This window comes from Pempheris klunzingeri, chromosome 13, assembly GCF_042242105.1.
Source record: "Pempheris klunzingeri isolate RE-2024b chromosome 13, fPemKlu1.hap1, whole genome shotgun sequence".
In the NCBI taxonomy this organism is placed as follows: domain Eukaryota; kingdom Metazoa; phylum Chordata; class Actinopteri; order Acropomatiformes; family Pempheridae; genus Pempheris; species Pempheris klunzingeri.
The window spans coordinates 8,232,200-8,257,197 of NC_092024.1; the positions used below are offsets into that span (position 1 = coordinate 8,232,200).

Consider the following 24,998-nt stretch of genomic DNA (forward strand, 5'->3'; position numbering starts at 1 on the left):
CCGAGGCGGTGTGTGCGTGTGTGTATCGGTGTGTGTAGATGTGAGTTTGCGGCGGAGAATTCAGCGGCCGGAGGACTTTTTCCTCTACGAATAAAACTACCGACTTTTGTTTTGAGGAAATGGAGCCAACGACGAGGAGAAGACGAGGAGGACAGATGCGAAAATGCGAGAAGAGCTCCAGGAAGAGAGTGAGTGCTTATTAAAAATTCAGCGCGGGAGAAGAGACATTATCGCCCCCTCGGATGACTTGTGGCAGCACTGAGGAGAAACTACGGCACCGACGGGCTTCAAACATCGTTGAATGGGGTGAAACGAAGCGGAGTTTTCTCTAAAAGGCGAGTCCAGAGCTTTTTCCAAGCGGCCAAAAAGCAAAGGGAAGGGGAGGAGAGGGGGCCAAAGAAAACGCCCTGCTGCCTGTTGCTGGTATCTCCACATTCAAACTTTATCGCCGAGTTGGAAAATGCATCTTTCACTCAGCGGGAGCGGATAATTCAAGTGTGACGCTATCTTTAATTAGCTCAAAGCCTCGGACAGCTAGCTAAGCGAAGGTTTTTTTGGGGTGGGAGAAGCGGGGAGTCCTTGAGCTTTGGGAATATTTGCTCCTCATTGTGCACACTATTCCTGTCGGAGGCGATTTGGGTGGGCTGAGAGCCCAAGGCTGCTCCGGGAGGCCCACGGCCATTAGCCAGGAAACAAAGAGGCTTCACATGTAAACCCTAAACAGTTTGGGAAAACCTCTCCGTGTTTTACTCTACTTTGACCGACCCCCGCTGCAGGCATGTCGCTCGGCGCCGAGAGGAGGATGGAAAGCCGGCTGAAGAGGCTGGAGGACATGATCAGAGACCCCAGGTCTGCCATAAACCTGGAAAGTTTGCTGGTGAGTCAAGTGGGATCCACCTCATAGGTTATTAATGATGCCGTGCTGTCTGTTCGCTGAAACACTGCACACATACACATACACACACACACACACTGGGATAATATAGATTATATTGCAGATTACATATTTCTTTTCTGTTTTCATTCCTCTAATTGTAACCTGCTACTGTTGGTTGTTTTTGCATTAGACAGACTGTGATGCTGCATGTTCTTCAATTAGTTTTTTTTCTCATCTCAACCAGATATAAAACTGTTTCCATTCTGTCCTGAAATCAGACACCAAACCATAATACCCCATTTTTAGACAAAGCAGCCATAATCAGAGCCTCATGTTGGACATACTGTAGATAGGCCTGATTATTAGGTAAGACAGAGAGCAGACAGTGCAGTTTGGGGCTCTGAAGCCTGGCTACAGATTAGGATTAACTAGTGGATAATGACCCACAATATGTGTTTATGGAGACCGGTGTTTCCGGCTAAAACTCCCTCCTGGGTAAAGTCAGGCCCGCCAGACCATCTTAGTCCCACTGCCCACCTATTCTGGTGATAAGGAAACTCTTTAGCACCCAGTACCTACCCTTTTGTTATTTTTGACTGAGGCGCAAATCTCAAAATGCATGTATTTTTAGACCAGTTTCCGGCCAGAAGCCTTTCTGCAAACCAGTATAGTACAATTTAGGCCACGGCTTTATTCCCAGCGAAACAAGAGCTGTTAACTTATCCAAAACAAAACTGCAGGACATGCTTTCTGTGGCACAATGAATTAATGAGATGGAAAAGTGCTGAATCAGAACTGCGTTCAGTACGCACACGCATACAGCAATCTCAGCTCAGCTAATTTCCCCTCCATCCTGTCTCTAAATGTTACCGTAAATCCATGTTGTATACAAAAATGCAGATTACCATTTGCATACTGCATGTGAATCGTAGTGATTCCACTTGGCTATATTTCTGGGTTGTGAGCTGCTGCATTTCCTGCATCATGTCCCCAAGTTTACAGTGTGTCATGAAGGAAAATTAAAAAAAAAAAAGTTCTCCATCAGAAGATGAACTAATCGGATTATCAGGCTATGCATGGGCCAGTTTTGTTGTTGGATGTTGAGCATCAGACAAAGTCAAAGAGTATAGAGTATTGGTACTGAGAAAAAAACCCCTGATACAATCTGATGCCCACATGAAACATATATACTGAGGCATGGGCACATCCTTGTCCTCTAGTGCAAATAGCAGACATTAGAGCATTAGAGAGATTGAAAATCGATACTTTGTAGTGGAGATGAGGTATAAATTGTAATAATCTGAACTGGGTCTGGTGAAGACGTACAGTGGGTAGGCTGTAGCCCCTGACAGATGCTTGTGGCGAGTTTTGTGATGATCTAAAGTTGTGTAAGGCAGTGGAAAAATCCTCCATCTATACCAGTGTATATCATGACATTAGGCTAAAGTGGAAAAGAAGTTGATCTGACTCTTTGGATGAACTCTGTTTTCCCAGAATAGATGCTGGTGTGCAGGTTATGGCCATTTCTCGAAAGGACCTAAAAAATCTGAACTGGGAAAGCACTTTGAATGCGCTGACCAGAGAAAGCTCCAATGTCTGGACACAAGGACACTATTTTCAAACCCTCGCATTTAACTGTAACTCAGAGCCAGCACTGTGTCACAGTACCTACTTTGGCTGTAAAGTTACATCCGTTTTTGTGGCGGTGTTTGAATTTCTGGGTCCCCTAACTGGATCTGACAGAGGGCAAACACACTGTCGGGTCTATCTTAAAAAGCATCACCTCACCCCTTTTAATGGGCCCCATCTAGCTTGGGGCCCCCAGTACACACCCTCCCCTCTTCCCCCTTCTGCACTATTTGAGGCACTCCTGGTCTATCCCCCCTTCCCCTAAAACATTTGGCAGAATACTTGCTCAAACACCGGTGGTGTTTACTTCCTGCACGCGAGCCGGAGAGATAGAGGTGTTGAGTGTTTGAGACAAAAGTTGAGTGGGAAGCATGCGTAGGAGAGAACAGGCTGCAGATTTCCATTTTTAGCAGCCCCGGTGCTGTCGCTGGGATCAAGAAGTTTCGCTGCTCACGATGGGATTCAAACACTCACTCACGTACACACAAACACTAAGGGCTCAGAAATGTCCTTTTTTGCAGGTGGAACAGAAACATGCATACTTTAAGAGCCTTAATAATTGCTCACAGGCTCATATTAGGCAAACAATGAATCACAAATCCGCTGCAATTGTGGCATAGCAACAGCAAAAGCTGCTTTGTTGACTAGTATATAGTTTCCTCAATAACAGCTTTGTAAAAGAAACTGTACTTTCAGGTTGTGCTTTTCAGTCTCCTTGATGTATTTAGGACCTGCCAAGGAGCAGTGGGCTGACAACCCTGAGGATACGGAGAGCTGACAGGGAGGAATCTGCAGCATCTGTCAAATAAACTCAGTGACCTTCCTGTAAAGAAAGCTGACCCTTCATAAAGTGGAGTACACAGTATTAGTATTGTACACTGACATTATAATTAGGGAGTAGAGATTCATCTGTAAACAGTTGAGTCATCTGTAATGAACCCTTAAATCACAACTGGCCTCCAAAAAGAGCAGAATACCCGACAAATATCACACTAACAGCATTTTAATGGCACCATACCTCAGTCAATCTCAGTCTTTATCTATATAGCACCAATTCATGACAGTGTTATCTCAAGACGCTTTCCATAAAGAGCAGGTCTAGACCAAACTCTTAGATTAAGAGGAAAGACCCAACGATTCACAAATTCAAAATCAAGGAAGGCAAGGAAAAACTCCCCTTTTACGCTATGGTCATATACATTCTAAATCACTATATTGCCTCTGTCAGCGTTCGATCAACTGTAACCTCATGTCTCGGCAACCTTCCCTCTTGTGCAAACTGTTGTGATCATTATTTGGCAGCACACTACTGCTGACTGAAGTACTGGGCTCACTTGGCAGCTCCCAAGTACAGGGAGCGATTGCTGAGGGCAGGCAAAAGAAAGGGCATTTTTCGAGATAAAGAAAAACATGGACACTTGATTGCAAGTCACATAAGTTGCCTTTCTGCCGTTCTAAAGGAAATGACCTCACTGAGTAAATAGTTGGCAGCTATATATGGGGCTCAAAGTCCCTGCGAATGACTGCTCTTTCCCCTTTCACTTTTCAGCCATATCTCCTTTTCCCTGGCTCTGCTTCTCTCTCTCAGCCTGCAGCTCAGCCCCTCCTCTCAGGCTTGTTAAACACACTGCAGGTATTTTAACTGTAGCTGCACTCCAAAGCCTTTTGACTGGGCTGCAGACCTGGTGCTGCCAGATAACTTTATGCACAGCACTTACGTGTGAATGATATGAGATTTGGATAGCTAGAGAATTGGTCTGATGTCTTCCAGATCATCTTGTTGTGGTGGTGGTGGTGGTGGTGGGGGGGTCTCTGGCTGCCTCTTTTGTTTTCATTCAGTATGATCCTCTCTTTACCCAGCATCACGTGAGAAAGGCATTAAATAAGTAACTGCCCTTGTTTTATTTTGCATATTGTTGGTCATTCACCTCCATCTTATTTTCCTCTGTTTGTCCCTTTCTCACTTTTTCATCCACTCACCTCCCACCTAATGTTTACCACTCTCCTTCTCACCCAACCCCCGTCTCCCTTTTTTCCCTGGTCCTTTCCATTCCTCTTATCTTATTGCCCCCCCCCCCTCCCCTGCCCATACTGAATCCTTTAATGTGTAGCTCTTTAGGGAGGTGGGGATAACCCCCTGTGTGGTTTGTCCTCCGTCTTTACCCTGACAGTCAACCTGAGTGTCCGCTTCGTCTCTGGAGTGCAGTTGAGTTGCTCTCAGGCAAGCAGCAGCAGACCCGGCTTCAGCGTGCAAGCTGGATAGAAACACTGCCTTATAAGGCACTGGGGACGGTGGCCCCGGCCAATTTTTTTTTTTCTGGAAAACAAGCCAGTCTCTCTGCTCCACACCTCCTCTGGTGAGACGGTCGGGCCTCTCTGCAGTCTTTTTTTGGTTTTTGCTCCACTCCAGTGAAGAAGACCCGACGTCTTCCGGGTGTGCAAGCCCTCAGCGGCCTTAAAATCGTCACACTTCACTTCAGCTGTGTATCACCTGGTCTTCTCTTGTGGTCAGAACTAAGAAACTTTATCAGGGTTTTCCCTGTTTATTGAAGCCACAAGGTTTTTCTAAATCTGTGACAACATTTGTGTCCGACTACAAATGTTCCTATTTCACTTGCATATGTGTCTGTGTACATAGTAATTTAAAAGTTTATGTTCCTAAAGCAAGAGTTCCACATTTTGACAAATATTCGTATCCTCTTTCTTGCTAAGAGTTAGATGAGGCACCTCATACCTCTCTGATGTGTGCACGATAAATATGTAGCTACAGCCAGCAGCCCGTTAGCTTAGCTTTGCACAAAGACTGAAACCATGGCGAAACTGCTTGCCTTGTTCTGTCTAAAGGTAATAAAATGCCCCTACCAGCACCTCTAAAGCTCGCTCATTGACTTATTGACTATCGGGTCAAACTTATATCTTGTTTGACCTGTATATAAGACTGTGAATGATATGTGTGAATATTTTTTAGCCATATGGCTTCCTCTAGTTTCCACTGGTTGCCTGGCAACAGTACTGTGACAACGAGACTTCAGGGAGTTACTGCACCTGGAAAACAATTAGTCTAGTGCACAATCCTCTGCAAAACCACAACGTGTCCTTTTACAGCGGTTTTTGTACGGATCAAACAAACAAAGTGTGAAGTAGTGAATTAATTAGCCAGATACTGTGGTTTTACAGGGTGGTATGTGGCACATTATTTACTATCTATTATTAGCTGTAGTAACACATCTTGTCAAAATTTCATTAGTACATTTATAGATGTAATGGCTTTGAATTTGGAACCCTAAGTTGGTTTGTCAATACCACTGCCTTCCCATGTGTTTATGGTGGAGAATCACGTTTTAAAATGGCCGCATTTAATGCCGGGCTCACACTGCAGGAGTTTTAAAATCCTGACCGATTCTGAAATCACACCCACAAGAAGAACTTTCACAGATGTTCTTCTCTAATCTCAAACATGCTCACAATACAAGTCTGAAGGTAATGGCACAGCACACACTACAGATTATTATTAAGATTATGGTGCTGGAGGGAGCAATGGACCGCCTCGCGTGATTTCAGGTGATCTCACAGGGAAGCAGATGTAAATGAAATGAGAACTGGAGGTGAGATTTTAGATCGGTTGTAATATCTGTCAACAGTAGTATGCTAGCTAACGTTAGCCTCAAGGGTTAGGATGTTTACTGTTGCTTGGCGACCACCATGGGCCTAAAACTCCTGTAGTGTGAGCCCAGCTTAAGTCGAATGGGCTGAATTGTTGTTGATCTCCCAGCTGCTGTGATGCATCAGAGAGCTGTTTACTATTTACCTTTATGTCAAAATGATCGAAGAAGTGATGTCTCTGGAACAAGAATTACAGTGACTGAATAATTTTGTAACTTAAATTTTAAGGAATCCCCCAGCCCTCTGTAAAACATTCATTACAAACAGAGCAAAGTCCAGCGAGCGCACACACACACACACACACACACACACACACACACACACACACACACAAACATAGATATATACGCATGCGTCACAGCATCTTGATTACACATTATGTAATACCTTGGCCAAATAAAACTAGAAGAGAGCCTGTCCAAGATCCACCTGAGGGGGATGTGAGAAGGAATGTAAAAAATGGGGAAGAACTTGTTCTCCAGAAATGAATAGGTATTCTGTATGTCTAGAAAAAATGAGATATTGCTCAAACTCCTATTATTATTATTATTATTATTATTATTATTACCTGGACTATGTTACAGCTGAGTTGCTCATCTTGCCGTATGATAAATCTTTAGATAAACGGCTGTGAATCTCATCCATTCTCATAATATGACATTTGGACTAGAGGCAAAGCCGATATGGGATGTCTTGTTTACAATGGTATATGGTTCTTACGTGAAAGGAAATGTATACACCCCAAGATTTGTCATAATCTGGTGGATCTTCTTGTCTAGACATAAAGACTGTGGTTGAGATAGTGGTGCATTCAAGAGCAATGCGGCGTGGGTTCAGTTAAATAATTTTAACATGTGAAAACAAACTAGTGTGTTAGCTAATAAAATCACAATCGCAGTCTTTGTGCATAGTTTTTGGATGTAACAGCTCGAATGGCTGATTTAACTTTCACTTTCCACTTTGATCAAAGTGATAGGGATGTGAACCATGTTATGCAAAGCACATATGCACTGACAGTGGCTGAATGCACAAATGTTGTGAATGTCTGTTGTTGGCTTGCTGAGGAGTTTAATACCTGAGTCTTGGTGTATTTTTAGTTTAAAATGAGGGTGTGAGTGAGCAGGGAGGAGAAGAGAACAGGAGGCTCCCACGCGTAACGCGCAACCCATCCATCTGGCCTCGGACTTATCATTCCATCACAACCTGCTGGTGAAACACATCCTCCTACACGCATACACACACTTTGTCTCAAGCACACACATGCATATGCGCAGGCTTGGACACACATTTGTTCGTTTTCACAAGCAAACACGTTATTCACTTGATCTTAGCAACACACAGGGTGCTTTGTGTGCAACCAGCAGCAATGTAGAACAATACAATGCATTACAAACGGCTCTGGATTGTCACAGAGTTCATACAGCTTTCATTTCTTTTAACAAACCCAAACCAGCGTGGCGGTATGTGTGTGGTAGAGATTAGTCCAGCAGTGTTTTAGCGTTGATGCTGGCAGTTATAACTCAAACAGTTTGCGTCACTGCTGAAGATATTTATACACAGATTTGACTATGTTCATGCAAAAGGGTCGAAACTGATACCCTCGATCAAAACCCAGCCCAGTGTAACTGGCTTTCTATGGCAAAGTGGCTCACAGTATCTATACAGTGGCGGGCAAGATGAGGTTCTTTACTGACTTTATGAGACAAAAATAAATAAATTTTATATATATATATATATATATATATATATATATATATATATATAAAAAATATAAATAAAGCTCTTGAAACTCATGATGGACAGTTTTGGTTATTTGCTATTTTAAAGACATTTTTGGCTAATCGAGAAAACAAGCAGTAGATTAAGCCTGGCTCATGATCCCATTAATTATGCAAAATAAGTCCCTTTATCGCAGGTTATGACCTCAATATTGACATGAATTATGAGCAGTTTGTGGAAAAAAGAGAAGCTTTTGCTTTTTTCCTCTTCAGACTGTTTCCCTTGAGGGATTTTTCAGATGCCACAAGTGTTGTAGTAGTTGTAGGAAAAGCTTTGTGGGGTTCCTGACTCCCAGGTTGGGAATCATTCAATTATTCAGTAATGAAAATTATTGCAGCAGAGTTGCAGCCCTACTGAACTGTTCGACTACCACCAGCAGACCTCTTGTTTTTAGGTTGTACATGTGTTAATTCGGTAGAACGTGAACAGAAACGTTGGACAACAGTATGGTTGGTTTGCAGTTAGAAACATTAGCAAAAACCATGTTGTCTACTTTCCAAGTGGAACATTATGAGCGTTTAGATGGCTGAGTGTAAGGTTAACATATAGCAGGAGCTTATGTACATTCAGTCCTGCCTTTGCTGTGTGCTTTTCCTGGCCCATTCCTCAGTATACTTTATAATAAAGCATGGGTGCCAAAAATGCTTAGGGCACAGGAGCATGGGACAGAAATCTGTCAAATGCAAGAGTAAGACATACTCTTGTTACTCCCCGCGGAGACATTAGCTGTGCTATTTGTGAGCCTCTGCAGGATTCCTGCCGTTGTGTCTGTCTTGGAGAGTTTACGGGCCCTGCCTGGCACGATCCCCTCGCTCTGCCCGGCCCACCGTTTATCCCCACAACTATTTTTAAAACGGCTGGAATTCAATCAAAACATTAACTTTCTGCACAATCCTTTTAAAGCCCAGAGCAGCGCTGCTTGTTTTCTGTTCCACATGCCTAGTGATGAGATGGGTATGAGGGGAAATAGCTGCAAATGGAGCAAGGAGAGTTTGTGATGTTAGAGGCCTTGAATAGTTGGGTACTCACTCTCTGTGTTTAGTTCCTTTCAGGTTAACAACATCGCATTCTTTCCTGGTGGATCCACGTGGCTTTTTATAGGGTGATAAAGAGTGGAGGCAGGCAGGGGTCGACAGCTTTGTAATGTCAAGAGCACGTTGGGTAAATAAAATAGAAAAGAATAAAATGTGCTGAAACAGTGCTTATAAAGCTCCTGTCTGCTGCTCCTCTGTAGCTTCAGCTGGTTTCAGCTCTTTGTATTTTGCAGGAGTTGCTAAGCAACCAGCCATAACCCATTGGCTGCATTACAGTATAGCAGAGATAAAATGCTGAAGTGCTATCTAATAGATACATAACAACTCATAGTGATAAGCCGAACTGGACAGATAAGGCCTATCAGCTCAGGAAGACATTACTGTAAGCCTGTCACTGTAAGTACAGGGATGTTTCCTGTATATCAAGCTCCAGTTTAGGACCTGACATCACGGTTTGTAATTATTTAGATCCATTGTTCCACAAAAAAACTTTTCCCTTTGATGCAAATGAAGCATTACAGTGTATGAGGAAGGGAGGAACGGCGCTTGTCTGGATGTGTCGGATGCATTAAAGTTGAAAATGTCAATTCAGCTTTACACTTCCCCAAACACTTTTATATTAGACATTCATATTCATTTGTAATATTTATAAATAGCCACTTCGTCTGTGTAGCTGAGAAATGTCCTCCAGAGTCTTGTTGCCATTTTTTTTCACAGTAACGCTAATGGAAGCAAATTGGAAGAGCCGAGCGCAGCCATTTCTCATGTGCAACTCCAATGCACTGAACAGATTACTATGTATGACCTACGGGGTCCCTGCGAGTCATGATGTCTTGAAATGTCTGCTAATGTGGTTTGGGGGAGGGGGGTTGGAGGGGAGCATTTTAAAGGGAAATACCACCCATTTTCACAAACCACAAACAACTGTAGCAGACACCTCTCGAGATGCTACTTTGGCAGCGTCCCCCCTTTGTGTGTCTCCATCCAAGGCAGCTAAGCAGCAGTTTGATTTGCAAAAGAAAAACACTATTGTGTCTCATAAAGATCCACCAACATCATTGCACTGCTTCATTGCAGAGCCACCGGCGCCTCTCGCTATCACCAGAGCAACATGCATTTATTTATTTATCCTTCCTCCACACTTGATTCATCTTGTTTAATGGGAAGATGTAGAAATGACAGAGAAAGGAATAATATGTCACCAAGAGGCCCAGTTTATAGATAGGGAATGTTTGCTACATGCCTGTAGTGCATCCAAGCGTTGCAAGGGAGTGTTTACTTTGTATTTCTCATGGCAACTGTTGATTAACAACTTTTGTCAACTTTTTCATGTCCAAAGTTGGAAATCTGTGAAACTGAATCTCCTCTGCCTCACAGTCTTTATCCTCTGGACGCTTTGGTACAGAGCACAGAGAACTTCCTCCACCTGCCACAGTGCTTTATGCTTTTTGGGATTGTAGCAGCTCCAACCTTATAGTGTACCTATATGTACGTGATTGATTATTAATGGATCTTTAGGATGCGCAGTGACCTTTCCCTACAGAGCACGTCTCAACTGTTCAGTGACACTTGATCTCTGTTTGCTTTGAAAGTTTCCATCCGTTGCACTGGACAGACAGGCGAATGTACTTCAGGTACATAAGCCCCACATGTGACCCGTCCCAGCTTTGTCCTGCTGTTCTCTCTCTGCAAACGATCAAACATTTTGCCTGTGATCACAGAACTGAAGGTTCTTAAAGTAGGCAGCAGCACCTGTTAGTTCACATGAAGAAGCCTGAAAGGTGTTGTGATTTCATCGTTTGCACATTTGCCTCTGAGAAATCCCCTCATCCATGCAGAGATTTATGACCGCTTTAATTTTTCAGAGATTTTGTTTTCCAGTCTAATCATACTTGATTTTCACTGGTATCCACAAGTGTTTGAATGATAAAGCAAGCAAGCAAGAAATCAATTAGGTAACAAACACACAAGTATTCAGTCCTCACTGAAGCAAAGACCTACATGAAAATTCAATGTTTACAGCTTACATTTTAAACATTAGGAACAAACTGCATGATTTATCATCATTGCTGCTTGGTGCACAGTGACTGGTTACCCTCCTGCTCCGTACACCTACAGTATAACAGATGTAGATTCACACGGTGTGAATAAATGGGATTGATGCTGTGCATAGAGTCTGCAGAACAGCAAGTCAAGATGTAATATATGGTAGCGTGTCCATCTTCCTCGTCTTTGACTAAAAATGTGTTTTCAAAGGAAATAAGAAATCATGATTAGGTCTGGGAAAGTGAATTAATAATGAAACTAAACACGGAAACACTTTATTGCCTGTGGTCAGAGAAGTCGTTTGTACCGCAGCAGCTTCACCTTTTAAAGGGACCTAAGTGAACCACAACATAAAATGATAGAAACAAGTTTGAGGAAATGATTTGGCGTTTTATCTCTACTGTGGCTATGCACTTGCAGTTGCTTTGAAGAGGTACATTTTGGCAAGTAATTTGTGTGTCTAAACCCATGCAACACACAGATTATAGGATGCATTGTATATGTAGTCATATGTTTAGCTGTCAGGCATGTATACATATTTTTGGAGGGGGTTTTTTTTGGCTGCAGACAAATCCAGAGGTGCAGCAGTAGCTGAGAACGCTCACCCAGAGGAAATGACTTGCACACAGGGACTGACTTCATGACACAGTGAAATTATCTGCCAGCCCTGGGGTGGGGTGGATCATTTCCTGTATCGCTGTGCTCGTAGGGAGATCCTCGTGCACATGTGCACATATGTGTACGCGCCCGGCAACCCCTCTACAACCCTCCCTCCACCCCCCCGCCGTGTGTATTTTTTTTCCCTTAAATAGTAGTTTTGTGTGAGGTCAGTCCTTTAATGGGGAAGTAAAGTTGATATGATGAAACAGAGTGTACAGCCCGCTGCAGACTGACTGCAGCCGAGCGCGGAACGATGGAGAGAGAAGGAGGAAAGGCAGATAAGAGACTGAGGGAGAAGCAGAAAAGGGCAAAAGAGACGAGGGAAAAGCAGACAAAAGAAGTGAGGGAAACATGAAACAGTGTGCCATCCTGTCAAGCAGTGTAATGATGGGGAAACGAGAAGAGAAAGGAAAACGACTAAGTTTGAAAAAACCAGCACTGGGTCAGACTGGGGCTCTTGTGTTTTCTACTGGCTCGGTCCAGTGTTTCAAACAACTCCTCATTGACCGTTCAGGAATGTGTAGCTGACAAAAGATGATAGATGACTTCCTTATTGTTACATACTGTAATGATTAGGGGTTTTGCATCAGTCTGTCTTGTGCTTATTTAATGGTTTCCCTACATTGCCCCGGGTCAGACAACATCTATTACAAAATGAGTGAATGCTGCATGTAATCGGCTTGTGTTCAGTTGACCTAACATGCTTCTGAAGTGCTGCAGTCCGGGGCTGTTTCCGAAATCACTCACTGCTCACTATATAATCCACTATGTAGTCAGTTCGCCATTTTGTAGGGCTATCCGAATGTATAGTGACAATTATTATACCTTTTTATATGGTAGACTCAAAGTATCCCACAATGCATCATGCACTGCGCAGAAACAAGACTGCAAAAATTAACCGTGATGCAAGTAATGTCCAATAGTCTGTTTTCATTTAGTATATGAACTCACTTAATTGTCCTCTACATTAAACTCCCTAGATAGTGAGTAGTGAATAAGTGAATGATTTAGGACACAACCTGATTCTCACTCTGAGACACACACACACACACACACACACACACACACACACACACACACACACACTGCTCGCAGAGAGTAAAACACCACCTATAGCAATACAGCCGGGTTAAAAAAAGAAATATAAAGTGATATACATTTCCTTTAACCTCAATCAGTTGGTCAGTTATATTACAACTTTTTTTTTTTACTCTTCAGTTCATCTTTCACTTGGTCATTTTACATCTCAAGTCCTTCATTTTAATAATAATAGTAATAATAATACATTTTATTTTTAGGGTGCCTTTCAAAGCTCACAAGGTCGCCGTACAGAATACAAATAAAACATACAATATAATAGATAAAACAGGTGTAATGTTTAACTTTAATCTTGGCACACATTTAATCATTCATCTACATTCCCAATGTGACATTTCCTTTTCCTCACCATATCTCACCATTAATCTGATTTTCCTTGTGCATGTCCATGTATGTCCAGAGCAGTGATTGGTCTGGGGTGTGTGTGTGTCTGTGCAACCTCAGTAGAGCAATTAAGAGGACTGTGTGGCTATCCTGCTTAACTAAAATACTGATGGCTAAACACACTGAGCACCAGCCTCGGCAGGTAGCTACCTAGCTGTAGGAGCATCACTGTTTAAACTCAGTAGCTGAACTGTTTTAACTGGCAAGCTAGTGGTAACGATGTTGGACTGACACAGATATCACACATTATTTTCATCCTCAAGTGCATCTTGTGTTCGTAGGAGGCTTAAACTGATGTGTTGACTAATACTGTCAGCTGTATTGTAAGATGGTCATAATACATATGAGGCTTTTTTTTTTTGTGTTCAGGCAAAAATATGTAGAAAGCACCATACGGCCATGAGCACGGTAAATGCAGTGCCTGCTCGTGGTGTGGAGGTGACTTCATCTGTCTCGGATAGACTCTTTCCAAATGTCACTGAATCAGTGTGCTCATCTGTTGTCAGCAGATGAATATCATTGACAGAATCAAGTAGGCTGCTGCTGATGGGAAAAACAATATGAGTCATCCTCTTGCTCTGCCTCTCCAAACAAAGCCTCGAGTTAGACCCATTTTCTTTGCACGTATAGTTGCAGTTTATGTATCCAGTCCATCAAAGTTGATTGCTGTTGAATGAAGCGCTGGGGAGACGCTGTCGGTTTTCCTTCAAACCCGATGTGATTGTGTGTGATGTGCAGCGATGTGGAACTGTTTTTGTTCTGTGCAGTGGTGAGAAAATGTACAGAAAATAAATTCTCCGTAGAAATGCAGTCAGAGGGCAGTCATGTTAAGCTTGAACGTAGCCCAGTCAGGCCTGAGCTCCACTGCCTAAATTGGGAAGTGTTGGTTTTAGTTTTTCAGTGACACTATACAGTCAGGAATGACTCATTTCCGCAGTGGATATGCATTATTCACACAATGCAAAGTCATTCATACATCATGTCCACCATTAGTCTAAATGATTGCAACCTAATAAACATAATTGAGTCAATGACAAGTTATGTACATTTCTAAATAAACAATAGATATTTTGACACTTTAGCTGTGATAAGTCTCATAATCCCCTTCAAATGAATGCTAATAAATGGAGAACAGTTAGTCATTGCTTAGTTGTCGTGTTGTACTTGCAGCACAATGGCGTGCATTGTGTGGTAACCTTTTTTGATCAACACACACTCTTCTATGTGAAGAATGCGTTATCACTTGTGCCCGCAACAGCTCAGTTACTGACGTTGCTGTATATTTGAGAGAAGGGATAAGAGCAGCCGGGGGTCATTGAAATGCTGCGTGATTGCACACAATCTGTCCTGATTTAGTTCTTTTCACCGCATAGTTTTATGCTGCATGTCATACCAAGATGGACGCACGGGGGGGGCACACAGGGTCCTGCTTCCCACTGTTAATTCTCCAAAACATACATGCATGCCTGATAGTGATGTGACCCATTCTAACTACTTCACCTGTGTCGTACCCCGTCTGTGTCCTGAACAGGCACACAAAAAAACACACTTCTGCCTTGCCAGTGTATATTTGTTTTTTTGATGTTGACACACTGTAGATAACACTGCAGTATCGATGCGATGTCATTACACTTTCCTTCAAAACAGGTGGTGCTTGAAATACATTGTTACTGCATTTCAGTTTCAGTTTGATCATATTTACTACATCTTCATGGTTTTGGAGAGAAGCATAAAAGTCTTCATATAGCTGTCGAGGATGTTGCACTTTGCTCTGCGTTTTCTCACACATAACTGATGGTTATTTGTTCTCTCTCTCTGTGAAGGACTCCATAAACGCCCTGGTCTTAGACTTGGACTACCCTGCGCTACGCAAGAACAAAAACATCGAAACCTTCATAATGAGATGTAAGTGATGTTTGCGAGAGAGAGGGAGAAGGAGATAAGAGGACATTTGCCTTCTTTTAAAGTAGAAATGTATGAAGTGAAAGCACAACGCTACCAACGGGTTCTTTGTTCTCTTCATATTCAGATGAGAAAGTTATAAGACAGACACGAGACCTCCAGATGAAGTCAGAAGACTTTGACAGGGTTAAAGTCATTGGTCGAGGGGCATTTGGTGAGGTCCAGCTGGTGAGTGCCCTTTTGTTTTAATTACAGCATAATACCGTTGTAATTATTGTCTTTTTCTAGTCTAGGAACTGTAAATTCTCAGCTGAAAATGTTCTTTTATTGCACAAAATTGATTTTGAAAATATGGAATCATCTTCTAAGATGGAACAATCTGACATTTAAAGCCACTTAGTGATTTGATCTACCTTTTTCTCATGTGATGTGCCGTTTTGTGTAACCCGAAATTCATCATTTTGCCAAAACCTCAGGATAAAAGCTGGATGCAAAAGTTAAAATCAATAATTTTCTATCACTTTTTCAACTCTGACTAACTGGGTACCTCTGCCATTCAGGTCCGACATAAAGCCTCTCAAAAGGTCTACGCCATGAAGCTACTGAGCAAGTTTGAGATGATCAAGCGCTCAGACTCAGCTTTCTTCTGGGAAGAGAGGGACATCATGGCCTTTGCCAACAGCCCCTGGGTTGTGCAGGTTTGACTTTACTTTTATATTTCAGCTTCTTCACAGTTCTTATCTCAAAGTTTAAATGTATCATATAGGTTAGGACTTTGCTGGGAGACTATACTAAAATGGCTGTCTCTAGTAACGAGCGCTTGTGTTTGGGTCGTCCAGTTGTGCTGTGCCTTCCAAGATGAGCACTACCTCTACATGGTGATGGAGTACATGCCAGGAGGCGACCTGGTCAACCTCACCAGCACCTACGACGTGCCGGAGAAATGGGCCAAGTTCTACACAGCAGAGGTGGTGATGGCCCTGGATGCCATTCACTCCATGGGCTTCATCCATCGGGACGTCAAGCCGGACAACATGCTGCTGGACAGGAACGGACACCTCAAGCTGGCCGACTTCGGCACCTGCATGAAGATGGACTCTGTGAGTTGTCCTGGAAAGTCACAGGGGTCTGTTTTTGTAAACACTTAGCAATGATGCTAACAAAATGGCAGAACAAAATAGCAGTTATGGAAACAAGGTGCATACCACGGCACACTTGTTGTCTTTATATGAAAAGCAAATAATGTGGATAACATGGTGCTGCTGAGCTGTGATCGCCAGCCAAAAATACATTATCATAAATTTGTTGGTCTGAGAAATTCCAGCAGACTTAATTGTGTCTACATGCTAATGCTGTAAAGACTCTGCTGCTTGAAGCGCACTCTCATGTCAGGTTTTCTGCTGCAGAAGCTCTGAACTCTGCTGAGCTTGTTGAAGCTTACAGTACATAATATGTCACAATATGTATGAGCACATCTTCATATTTTGTCATGGGTACCAACGGAAGACATGGAGCCTGTCTTAGTAGTTAAATCAGCCTTTCTAGCAGTTCTACGCTTGAGATTTCGGGCTGGAGGGTCATTCAGTCCTGCTGACAGGTCTCATTTAGATTGATGTCTATCCATTAAGATGAGATAAGAACCTGATCAGAGTCTAGAATGTCTAATCATACTTGGATTAAGGGAAGATTTTGAAGGATATTGATTCCTGGATTTGTGTTGCAGACCGGCATGGTGCACTGTGACACAGCTGTCGGGACTCCAGACTACATCTCTCCTGAGGTGCTGAAATCCCAGGGAGGAGATGGGTATTATGGCAGGGAGTGTGACTGGTGGTCCGTAGGGGTCTTCATCTTCGAGATGCTTGTTGGTCAGTGAACATCTAATGAAGTCACTGTGATTTTACAGAATAAGAGTGGAGCATTGTAAGAGATGCTATGTGTCTTCATGTACTGTAAATGGCATGCTGACACGAGACGCCGCTGTTTATGATGGCTAATTTAACTGTAATTGCTGATAGGTGACACGCCATTCTACGCGGACTCTCTGGTGGGAACCTACAGTAAGATCATGGACCATAAAAACTCTCTCAACTTCCCTGATGATGTGGAGATCTCCAAAGATGCCAAGAATATCATCTGTGCCTTCCTGACTGACAGGTATAAAGAGTTCCAGTCTTGTAGAATATGTATCAATAGGTCATGTGTGCCTGTTGCTACAGATGCTGTCAAACTGAGGACAAAGGGCACATTTAGTCATCGCTCGACAACTCATTCACTGTCTTTGTTTTGAGGGAGGTGCGATTGGGCAGGAATGGCGTGGAGGAAATCAAGCGACACCCTTTCTTCAAGAACGACCAGTGGACCTTCGACACCATCAGAGACAGTGAGTGTCGCCGCAGTTCGATAAGCAGCTTCACCTGAGCCAACAAGACGAGCCCTTTACGTGACTCAAACACCAAACAAAGAACTTGTTTGGAACAGCATCTGTATCAGAGTACAAGATGCATTATTTATTGGACTGAAACTCCCAAGTTTTGTTTACACAGCACTTCCTTTTTCCAGCAGTTCACACTTGCCCGTTTCCTTTCTTCCTCTGTCTTGCTCCCTCCTCAGCGGTTGCCCCTGTGGTCCCAGAGCTGAGCAGCGACATAGACACCAGTAACTTTGATGAGATTGAAGATGACAAAGGCGACGTAGAAACTTTCCCCACACCTAAGGCATTTGTTGGAAATCAGCTACCCTTTGTTGGCTTCACTTATTTCAAAGAAGACCAGTAAGTCCTCCAGTTTTCTGTCTGTCTTTCCTAACTTACAGGACGTCAACACTTGTACATGCATAAACGATTTGTTCTTTGACTGTGGTCTTGACTTTGTGTTGATTTTCTTCATTTCCTTCTTCAGGTTACTAAATGCTTCCAACAATGTCTCGGTGACTCATGACAATTCAAAAGGAGAGGTAGGCACTTTTCATTTTCACACGCAATAACTCCCAGGCGCACCTTGAACAGCTCTCATATCGTCCATCCCAAGGTTCTCAGGGAATAAATAAGCCAGGCGTCAGTTTACATGAGCACACAGAACAGGCCTGTTGACGTTGCGATCAGTTCAGCTTTGGGCCGGAAGACATTAAAGATTATGATGGAAATGACTCCGAAAAGGGTTTCTTTTTCTGATCCCATGATTTATTTGTACTTTGTTAGAATTTCAGTGTTCTGAGCCGCACAGAAAGACTTAAGCAGCTTTCGGTGTAAGTGGCTGAGCTGAAAGCTAATCTTTTTTTTTTTTTTTTTTTACTTTAGTACTAACTGAACTGTCAAAGCAATCAGCTGCCACTTCTCAGGATGAAGACAGCAAAATGTCCTTGTCCATATCTTCTATGTTTGAGCCAAACCTCAAAAGCTGCTGTAATCAGTATTTTCATTTTTGACTAATTAGCTACTTAATATATAAATATAACTTAATATTTAACTACTATTTTAACTATGGATCAAATGGCGATGCAAATTTCTCTTTCTGTTGTTCTTCATCAAAAATGTCAGGAGGCTGCATGATACACAGTTGAATTGGTTGGTTGGTTGTTTTCTCTCCACAGTTTGCAGCACTGCAGAAGAAACTGCGCCAGCTGGAGGTGCAGCTGAATAATGAGAAGCAGCACAAAGATGATCTAGAGTACAAACACAGGTACGGGAGCTGTAGAAATGCTGCTTAACAACGCTAGCTTTTCTTCAAGGTGCGCCACTCGCAGACTTGAGCACAGCGATCGTCACTGTCAAGGCTCTTGTAAATGTTTTACCGTTCTCCTCTTGCAGAACTGCTTCTGGCCGTCTAGACAAAATCTCCAAAGAACTTGAGGAAGAGGTAAGCTAACTCCCCTGAAACAACAATGAGCCAGTGAATCCACAGCACACACACCTGTTAGTGTTGGAGATCACTTGCATAGTTTTGGCTCAATCCTACTTTTAATACTTGCTGGTGCAATGACCCGGTTTCCCCACCGGGATCGTACAAGTTCCATCTTTTTCTCCCATTTTATTGCCTTTTCAAAAACTGTATTTAAGTGCAAATAATGATTTCTCAGTCTTCACTAGACCATGTTTCGGTTGAATGCCAATGTGTCATATCCATTGAGGTTCAGCTGACTTCTAATAGGCGCTATAAAATGCCCATTGGGATTGGATTTGTGTTAAACCCTGATTGGATTCTGAGAAACCATTTCTCATAAAGTGAGTTATGGAATCACAGCACCGTGAAAGCAGCCCTATAGGACGTGTCGAACAGATATTTAATGACTGATTTTAGGTGAGCAGCAGAAAGAACCTGGAGTCGAGTCTTAGGCAGCTAGAGAGGGAGAAAGCCCTGCTGCAGCACAAGAGCCTGGAGAGCCACCGCAAAGCCGAGAGCGAGGCCGACAGGAAGCGCTGCCTGGAGAACGAAGGTGACACGAGACACACACACACTCTTTATTGCACACAGTGTGCATTTTTTTCACATTCATATAACTTCAGTTATCAAATGTGATTTGATGAGTTAAGTTATTTACTTGAGACATTAATAAAGAATTAACAGCTGTGTTTTGGTATCACATCTTTCAAATTCTATGAACACATGCAGTGGCACACTTTCTGTTCTTTCTGTTTTTTTAAATACAGTTAATATGGAATCTAGTAAAATATGAATTTAAAAAAATCATCCCAAAATTCTATGAATTTATTAATTCGTGCTGGTTGGATGTTTAATTTAGAAGAGTTGATGGGGGATCCCCCGTTCCCTGAGGCCGGGTTAGAAGCCCTCCTGGGCCCTTTGCTGCATGTCATCCCCTCTCTCATCCCCGTTTCCTCTCACTCTCTACTGTTGCTATCTAATCCAGCAGAAAATGCCAAAAATATTCTTAAACGAATGAAGAGGTGATGGAAGTTGATAGACAGACTGACATAATGTGGATGGATAGTGCCATCACCTGGTCAAACGGACATTTTAAACAGTGTGGAAACAGACTCACCAGAGGAACACGACTGTCAAACTCTACTGCTTTTGCTTTGCTCTACAGTTGCATGTACATTATGATTATTTTTGCTTTGTGGATTTTATATAATTTGCACAATAATACTTGGTCAGCTGTTGCTCTGTTATGTCCCCTTTAATTAGAACTAATGAAGGATTCATTCTCCGGTATACTACACTATAATATACGGGTCTGTTTTCCACTGTGTTGTGCAGTCAATAGCCTTCGAGACCAGCTGGATGACATGAAGAGAAGAAACCAGAATTCCCACATTTCCAATGAGAAGAACATTCATCTGCAGAAACAGGTCAGTCATATTTGTCTGTGAGCACTGAAGGTTAATGTCTACAAAATTGCCTATTATTGTAAGAATAGGAAACTAATGAATATTATTAGCTATTGAAGGAGCTACTGTGAACCAATTTCTCATCAGATATTAATTTACCGGTTGTTGACACGTGTATATATTTATTTGGAGCTATGGCATCATAAACATTATTTTCAGTACACTATATTTTTCAAAGCAGAGATATCATCATGGAATAAAAGCCTTGATATGGAATATATTTCAGAAATCCGTAAAACACATCCAAACAGGGAACACTGAATTGTGCAGTATAAATTGCACTAGGCCTGTTTCTATTTTTTCCCCAACATAATTGATTTTAAGTTTGTATTCATTAAAATGCAGGACATACCGTGACTGTGAGCAAAAAGAAAACGTATTGTGTTGCTGTCTCCACCAGTTGGAAGAAGCCAACATGCTGCTCCGGGCCGAGTCTGAGGCGGCGGCGAGGCTCCGTAAAACCCAGACGGAGAGCAGCAAGCAGCTGCAACAGCTGGAAGCCAACGTGCGCGAGCTGCAGGATAAATGCTGCCTGCTGGAGCGTAGCAAGCTGAGCCTGGAGAAGGAATGCATCAGCCTGCAAGCCGCGCTGGAGACGGAGAGGAGGGAGCACAGCCAGGGCTCAGAGACCATCAGTGACCTGATGGGTGGGTGACACACACACATGCACACACAAACACACACACACAACACACACACACACACACACACACACACACACACACACACACACACACACATATACAGTATTTCCTATAGGATACAGGAAGATTTCTTGTCTGTAAACAATTGGCATTTGTATCTATTATTAAGCAGAAATGTATCACATCATATTTTATCTGGTTTTAAGATAGGATTTAAAATTATAAATTATCTTTATTTTGTTTATAGAAATCTATTTATATACATATGTAGGGCAATGTTGTCTGTATGGTTGTAGTGAGTGAAACACAATTTAGTGTTTGAAATCAGGAGTTTCTGAAGCAGTTACCTATATTTTTCAGAGTTAGAAATTCTATTACACGCCTTGGATACAAATTTGGTATTTCAGCCATTTCTGTCTGCCCAGCAGCTTACATGGCAGATTTATTAGGGCAGCTAGGTGGGCAAGAGCAATGTTCCACACAAATACAGACGGCACCAAAGAGGCTTTTCAGGCCTTAATACGGATTTTGCACCACAGAATCCATTCTGCAAGCAACTGATTCACTATCTGTGTTTGTATGCGTGTGTGTGTGTGTGTGTGTGTGTGTGTGGGTGAGTGAGAAAGTCACTGATTCACAGTTATTTGGAAGAGCTTGTCTTGAAGTGCTTTGTAGAGCCACAACGACCATAATATACACAAGTGCAAAGACATCTGATATTTAGAGATATAAGGTTTAAGCCCCTTATGTCAGACTGGTCGAACAAAATATAGAGAGTATAAAATGAAATACTCTCCTGTAGACAAGCTCTTGAATAAAACAACAGCAGCCAGTTGCTCCTTTGCAGCAGGCCTGTGCGCAGCAGTGGCAGGCTCTGGTTGTACTGGTCATCCACTTGCATAGATTTGTGCAACTGTACAAGGGAGCGTGTTATCTGCAAGGCGAATAACTCAACCTTAATCTGATTAAGGCACCGCTCAGGCTATTTAAACTGTCATATAAAAGCCTTTATCTGATTGTGTTACTTATGGTGAGGTCATACATGAAGCAAGGCCAGTTCAGTCAACACACCCAGAGCTCTGCTCTGCTCTGTCGCTCCATTAGTGTCAACACATGAACACCTCGGTTGACTTTCTTTTTGGCTTCAGTCAGACTGCAGTTGTTGGTCATCAGACGCTTTGACCAGATGTTGCATTTACAAACCAACCAAAGTAGCACAATCTAACTGAATCTGCAGTTACTTTCTTTCTCCAAGCAAGGAAATATTCATAATCAAAATATTGCTTTAAGCTGATTATCTTTGTGTGTGTGTACAAACAAACTCATTGTGTGGCTGAAATAAAGCAACACACTTACAGAGGCTTCCCAGTACCGCCCCAGTCAGTGTGTGCATCCAATAAGGAGATGCATGAGAAATCAGAAACCCACCAACTTCTTGCTCGGATTGTGAGTGAGCTTATAATGACAATTAAACTAAAAGTGGTTACTTTGTTGCGTGTTATATGCTTTATGTTTTGGAAGTGTTTTTTGTTGTCTTTTTGAAACATTTTCTCTCTGTCGTGGCTTTGCCTTGCAGGACGTATCTCCAGCCTGGAGGGGGAGGCACGTCAGCAGAGACAGGCTCTGTCCAAAACGGAGACGGAGAAGAGACAGCTCCAGGAAAAACACACCGATATGGAGAAGGTTCGGAATTTTTTTTTTCAATATTTACAACCTTTCTAGTGTTTTGGCCTTTCAGTGCTCTCTAGTCTGGATTCAATTTTAGGCCAGAAAAAATGATGTTAAAAAGCATTAAAGTAAACCATATCAAGCAATGTTCTGTTTAGGAAGTAGCCCATCACCATCTCCTTAATCTAAGACCAACAGGTTGTTCAGTCGTATGAATGCCTGGCGGTTAATTCAGACTGCACTTTGTCTTGGGTTATCAGGCACTAGTATGAATAATTTACATCACTAATTAAAGCATTCTGTCTAGTTTTTTCCTTAAGTTAAGTGCTGATTGCACTTAACTTCTTGTCACCATCCTTACAGAGGTGTAATCTTCCACAGGATGGATCAGCTACTGATGTCTGCTTGGTTTACTAAGTAATAAATATTGTCTGAAAGTCATGAGTCTGAGTGTCATGTCATTATGATGTTACCGGATGTGTGTTGGCTGGCAGAGGTTTGCTGTTATGGTTTCATCACCTCTGCCCATGTTTCCTGTGTGCAGGAGATGAGCAACAAGGAGATTGATTTGACCTACAAGCTGAAGGTGCTGCAGCAGGAGCTGGAGCAAGAGGAGGCCTCTCATAAGGCCACCAGGGCCCTGTTGGCAGACAAGAGCAAGATCAAAGTAACCATCGAGGGCGCCAAGTCAGAGTCCATGAAGGGTGAGGGCGCCAAGCCTTCCTTTTGTGGAAGCTCTTCTCTCACATCAGTGCCCTCCATAATGTTTGGGGCAAAGGCATGCCTTTACTTATTTACAGGTCACATGTAGTTAAAGAGCACATTGTCAGATTTTATTAAAGGGTACTTTAGGCACTTTAACAGGCACTTTTTTTTTACATAGTTCCCCCACTCCTGCTTTCCAGGACAGCGTAATGTTTGGCAGTTTGGCAATAGCAGTGGTATGTGCAGTACATTAGTCATGCTTAGACTTTGTTGTATAACTTTTGCAAGCAGTGACTGTTTGTCTACGAATCTGTGACTCATACACATCACCAGATGTTGAGTATCTTCTCTGGTGATGCTCCGCCAGGCTTGCCATATATATAAAAATTGCTGTAATTTCTACATGGTACCAAAATGTCTAAAAGGGGTTTTCAATTTCAATTTAACGTTAGATGAGTTAATCCAAGATTTGAACTTTGTGAAATAATCTGGCACCAGTAGACATCTCTGACTTCACCAGCATTTATTATTACAGCTTTACGTACTTGCCAGTAATGATTAACGTAACTTAAACATGTGGAAAATATAATGATATCTTTAAATAACTCCCACCCAGAGATGGAACAGAAGCTGGCGGAGGAACGAGCAGCCAAACTTCGGCTGGAGAACCGAATATTGGAGCTGGAGAAGCACAGCAGCATGATGGACTGTGACTATAAACAGGCTCTGCAGAAACTTGAAGAGCTGCGCAGGCATAAGGACAGTCTAACTGAGGAGGTGAGCAAGTGTTTATGTTCAGTGCAGGAGAACAGTGAAGCGTGTCTTAAGATATTAAATGCCACCTACTGCAACAGATCTTGTAACTCGTGTAATGTTTCAGTTCAGAGCCGAAGAGGAATAACCGTAATTCAGTAGCAATTTACAAAAACGGAAATCCCAGACAACATGATAACATAAAACAGTCTAAGCAATAAAAACACAGCCACTGCTCATTTTTCAGTCTATTTTCTTCATCCTTGCAGGTGAAGAACCTGACGCTGAAGATCGAGCAGGAGACCCAGAAGCGAAACCTGACTCAGAACGACCTAAAGTCCCAGAACCAGCAGCTCAGCTCTCTGCGAACCTCAGAGAAGCAACTCAAGCAGGAGACCAATCACCTGCTGGACATTAAACGCAGCCTGGAGAAACAGAACCAAGAGCTGCGCAAGTCAGCTTCAGTTTTGTCTTAATTCTTTTCTAGCATTCACGGCCTTTTCGTTTTGACTTAAGGAGCATGATGAGTAATATTCTTTTTTTTCTTTTGACTACAGAGAAAGACAGGAAACAGACGGGCAAATGAAGGAGTTACAGGACCAGTTAGAAGCTGAACAGTATTTCTCAGTGAGTCTTTTTTTCTGCTCCGTAATTACAAATGTGGATGTAAAATGACTAAGTGCAACACATTATGGTTCTCCTGTGTGCGGGCTGTGATGTGCCACCAGCTAATGCATGCATGGTGAGTGTGTGTTTGTGTGTGTTGAATAGATGCTAAGGGACTCAGTTTCAGTGGACATCTATTATGT

General features: G+C 42.5%; 1 protein-coding gene across 2 annotated transcripts in view; it reads left to right on the top strand.

The window, feature by feature from the left end:
* The first annotated feature begins 45 nt into the window (after window positions 1–45).
* Window positions 46–24,998, top strand: part of rock2a (rho-associated, coiled-coil containing protein kinase 2a) — a 32,726-nt gene continuing 7,773 nt past the window's right edge. Inside the window, exons 1-20 of one of the 2 annotated variants that reach the window (XM_070842027.1) lie at window positions 46–877; window positions 14,994–15,075; window positions 15,200–15,300; window positions 15,633–15,770; window positions 15,912–16,172; window positions 16,796–16,940; window positions 17,091–17,229; window positions 17,364–17,455; window positions 17,686–17,845; window positions 17,973–18,027; window positions 18,664–18,752; window positions 18,881–18,929; window positions 19,371–19,506; window positions 20,289–20,380; window positions 20,820–21,066; window positions 22,640–22,746; window positions 23,276–23,435; window positions 24,053–24,213; window positions 24,459–24,643; window positions 24,747–24,816. In XM_070842027.1, the coding sequence (XP_070698128.1) occupies window positions 779–877; window positions 14,994–15,075; window positions 15,200–15,300; window positions 15,633–15,770; window positions 15,912–16,172; window positions 16,796–16,940; window positions 17,091–17,229; window positions 17,364–17,455; window positions 17,686–17,845; window positions 17,973–18,027; window positions 18,664–18,752; window positions 18,881–18,929; window positions 19,371–19,506; window positions 20,289–20,380; window positions 20,820–21,066; window positions 22,640–22,746; window positions 23,276–23,435; window positions 24,053–24,213; window positions 24,459–24,643; window positions 24,747–24,816 (2,568 nt within the window). In that variant the 5' untranslated portion in view covers window positions 46–778. Of the gene's footprint in view, window positions 878–14,993; window positions 15,076–15,199; window positions 15,301–15,632; window positions 15,771–15,882; window positions 16,173–16,795; window positions 16,941–17,090; window positions 17,230–17,363; window positions 17,456–17,685; window positions 17,846–17,972; window positions 18,028–18,663; window positions 18,753–18,880; window positions 18,930–19,370; window positions 19,507–20,288; window positions 20,381–20,819; window positions 21,067–22,639; window positions 22,747–23,275; window positions 23,436–24,052; window positions 24,214–24,458; window positions 24,644–24,746; window positions 24,817–24,998 lie in introns of those variants that run through there. The other variant, XM_070842028.1, reaches the window with a different exon arrangement.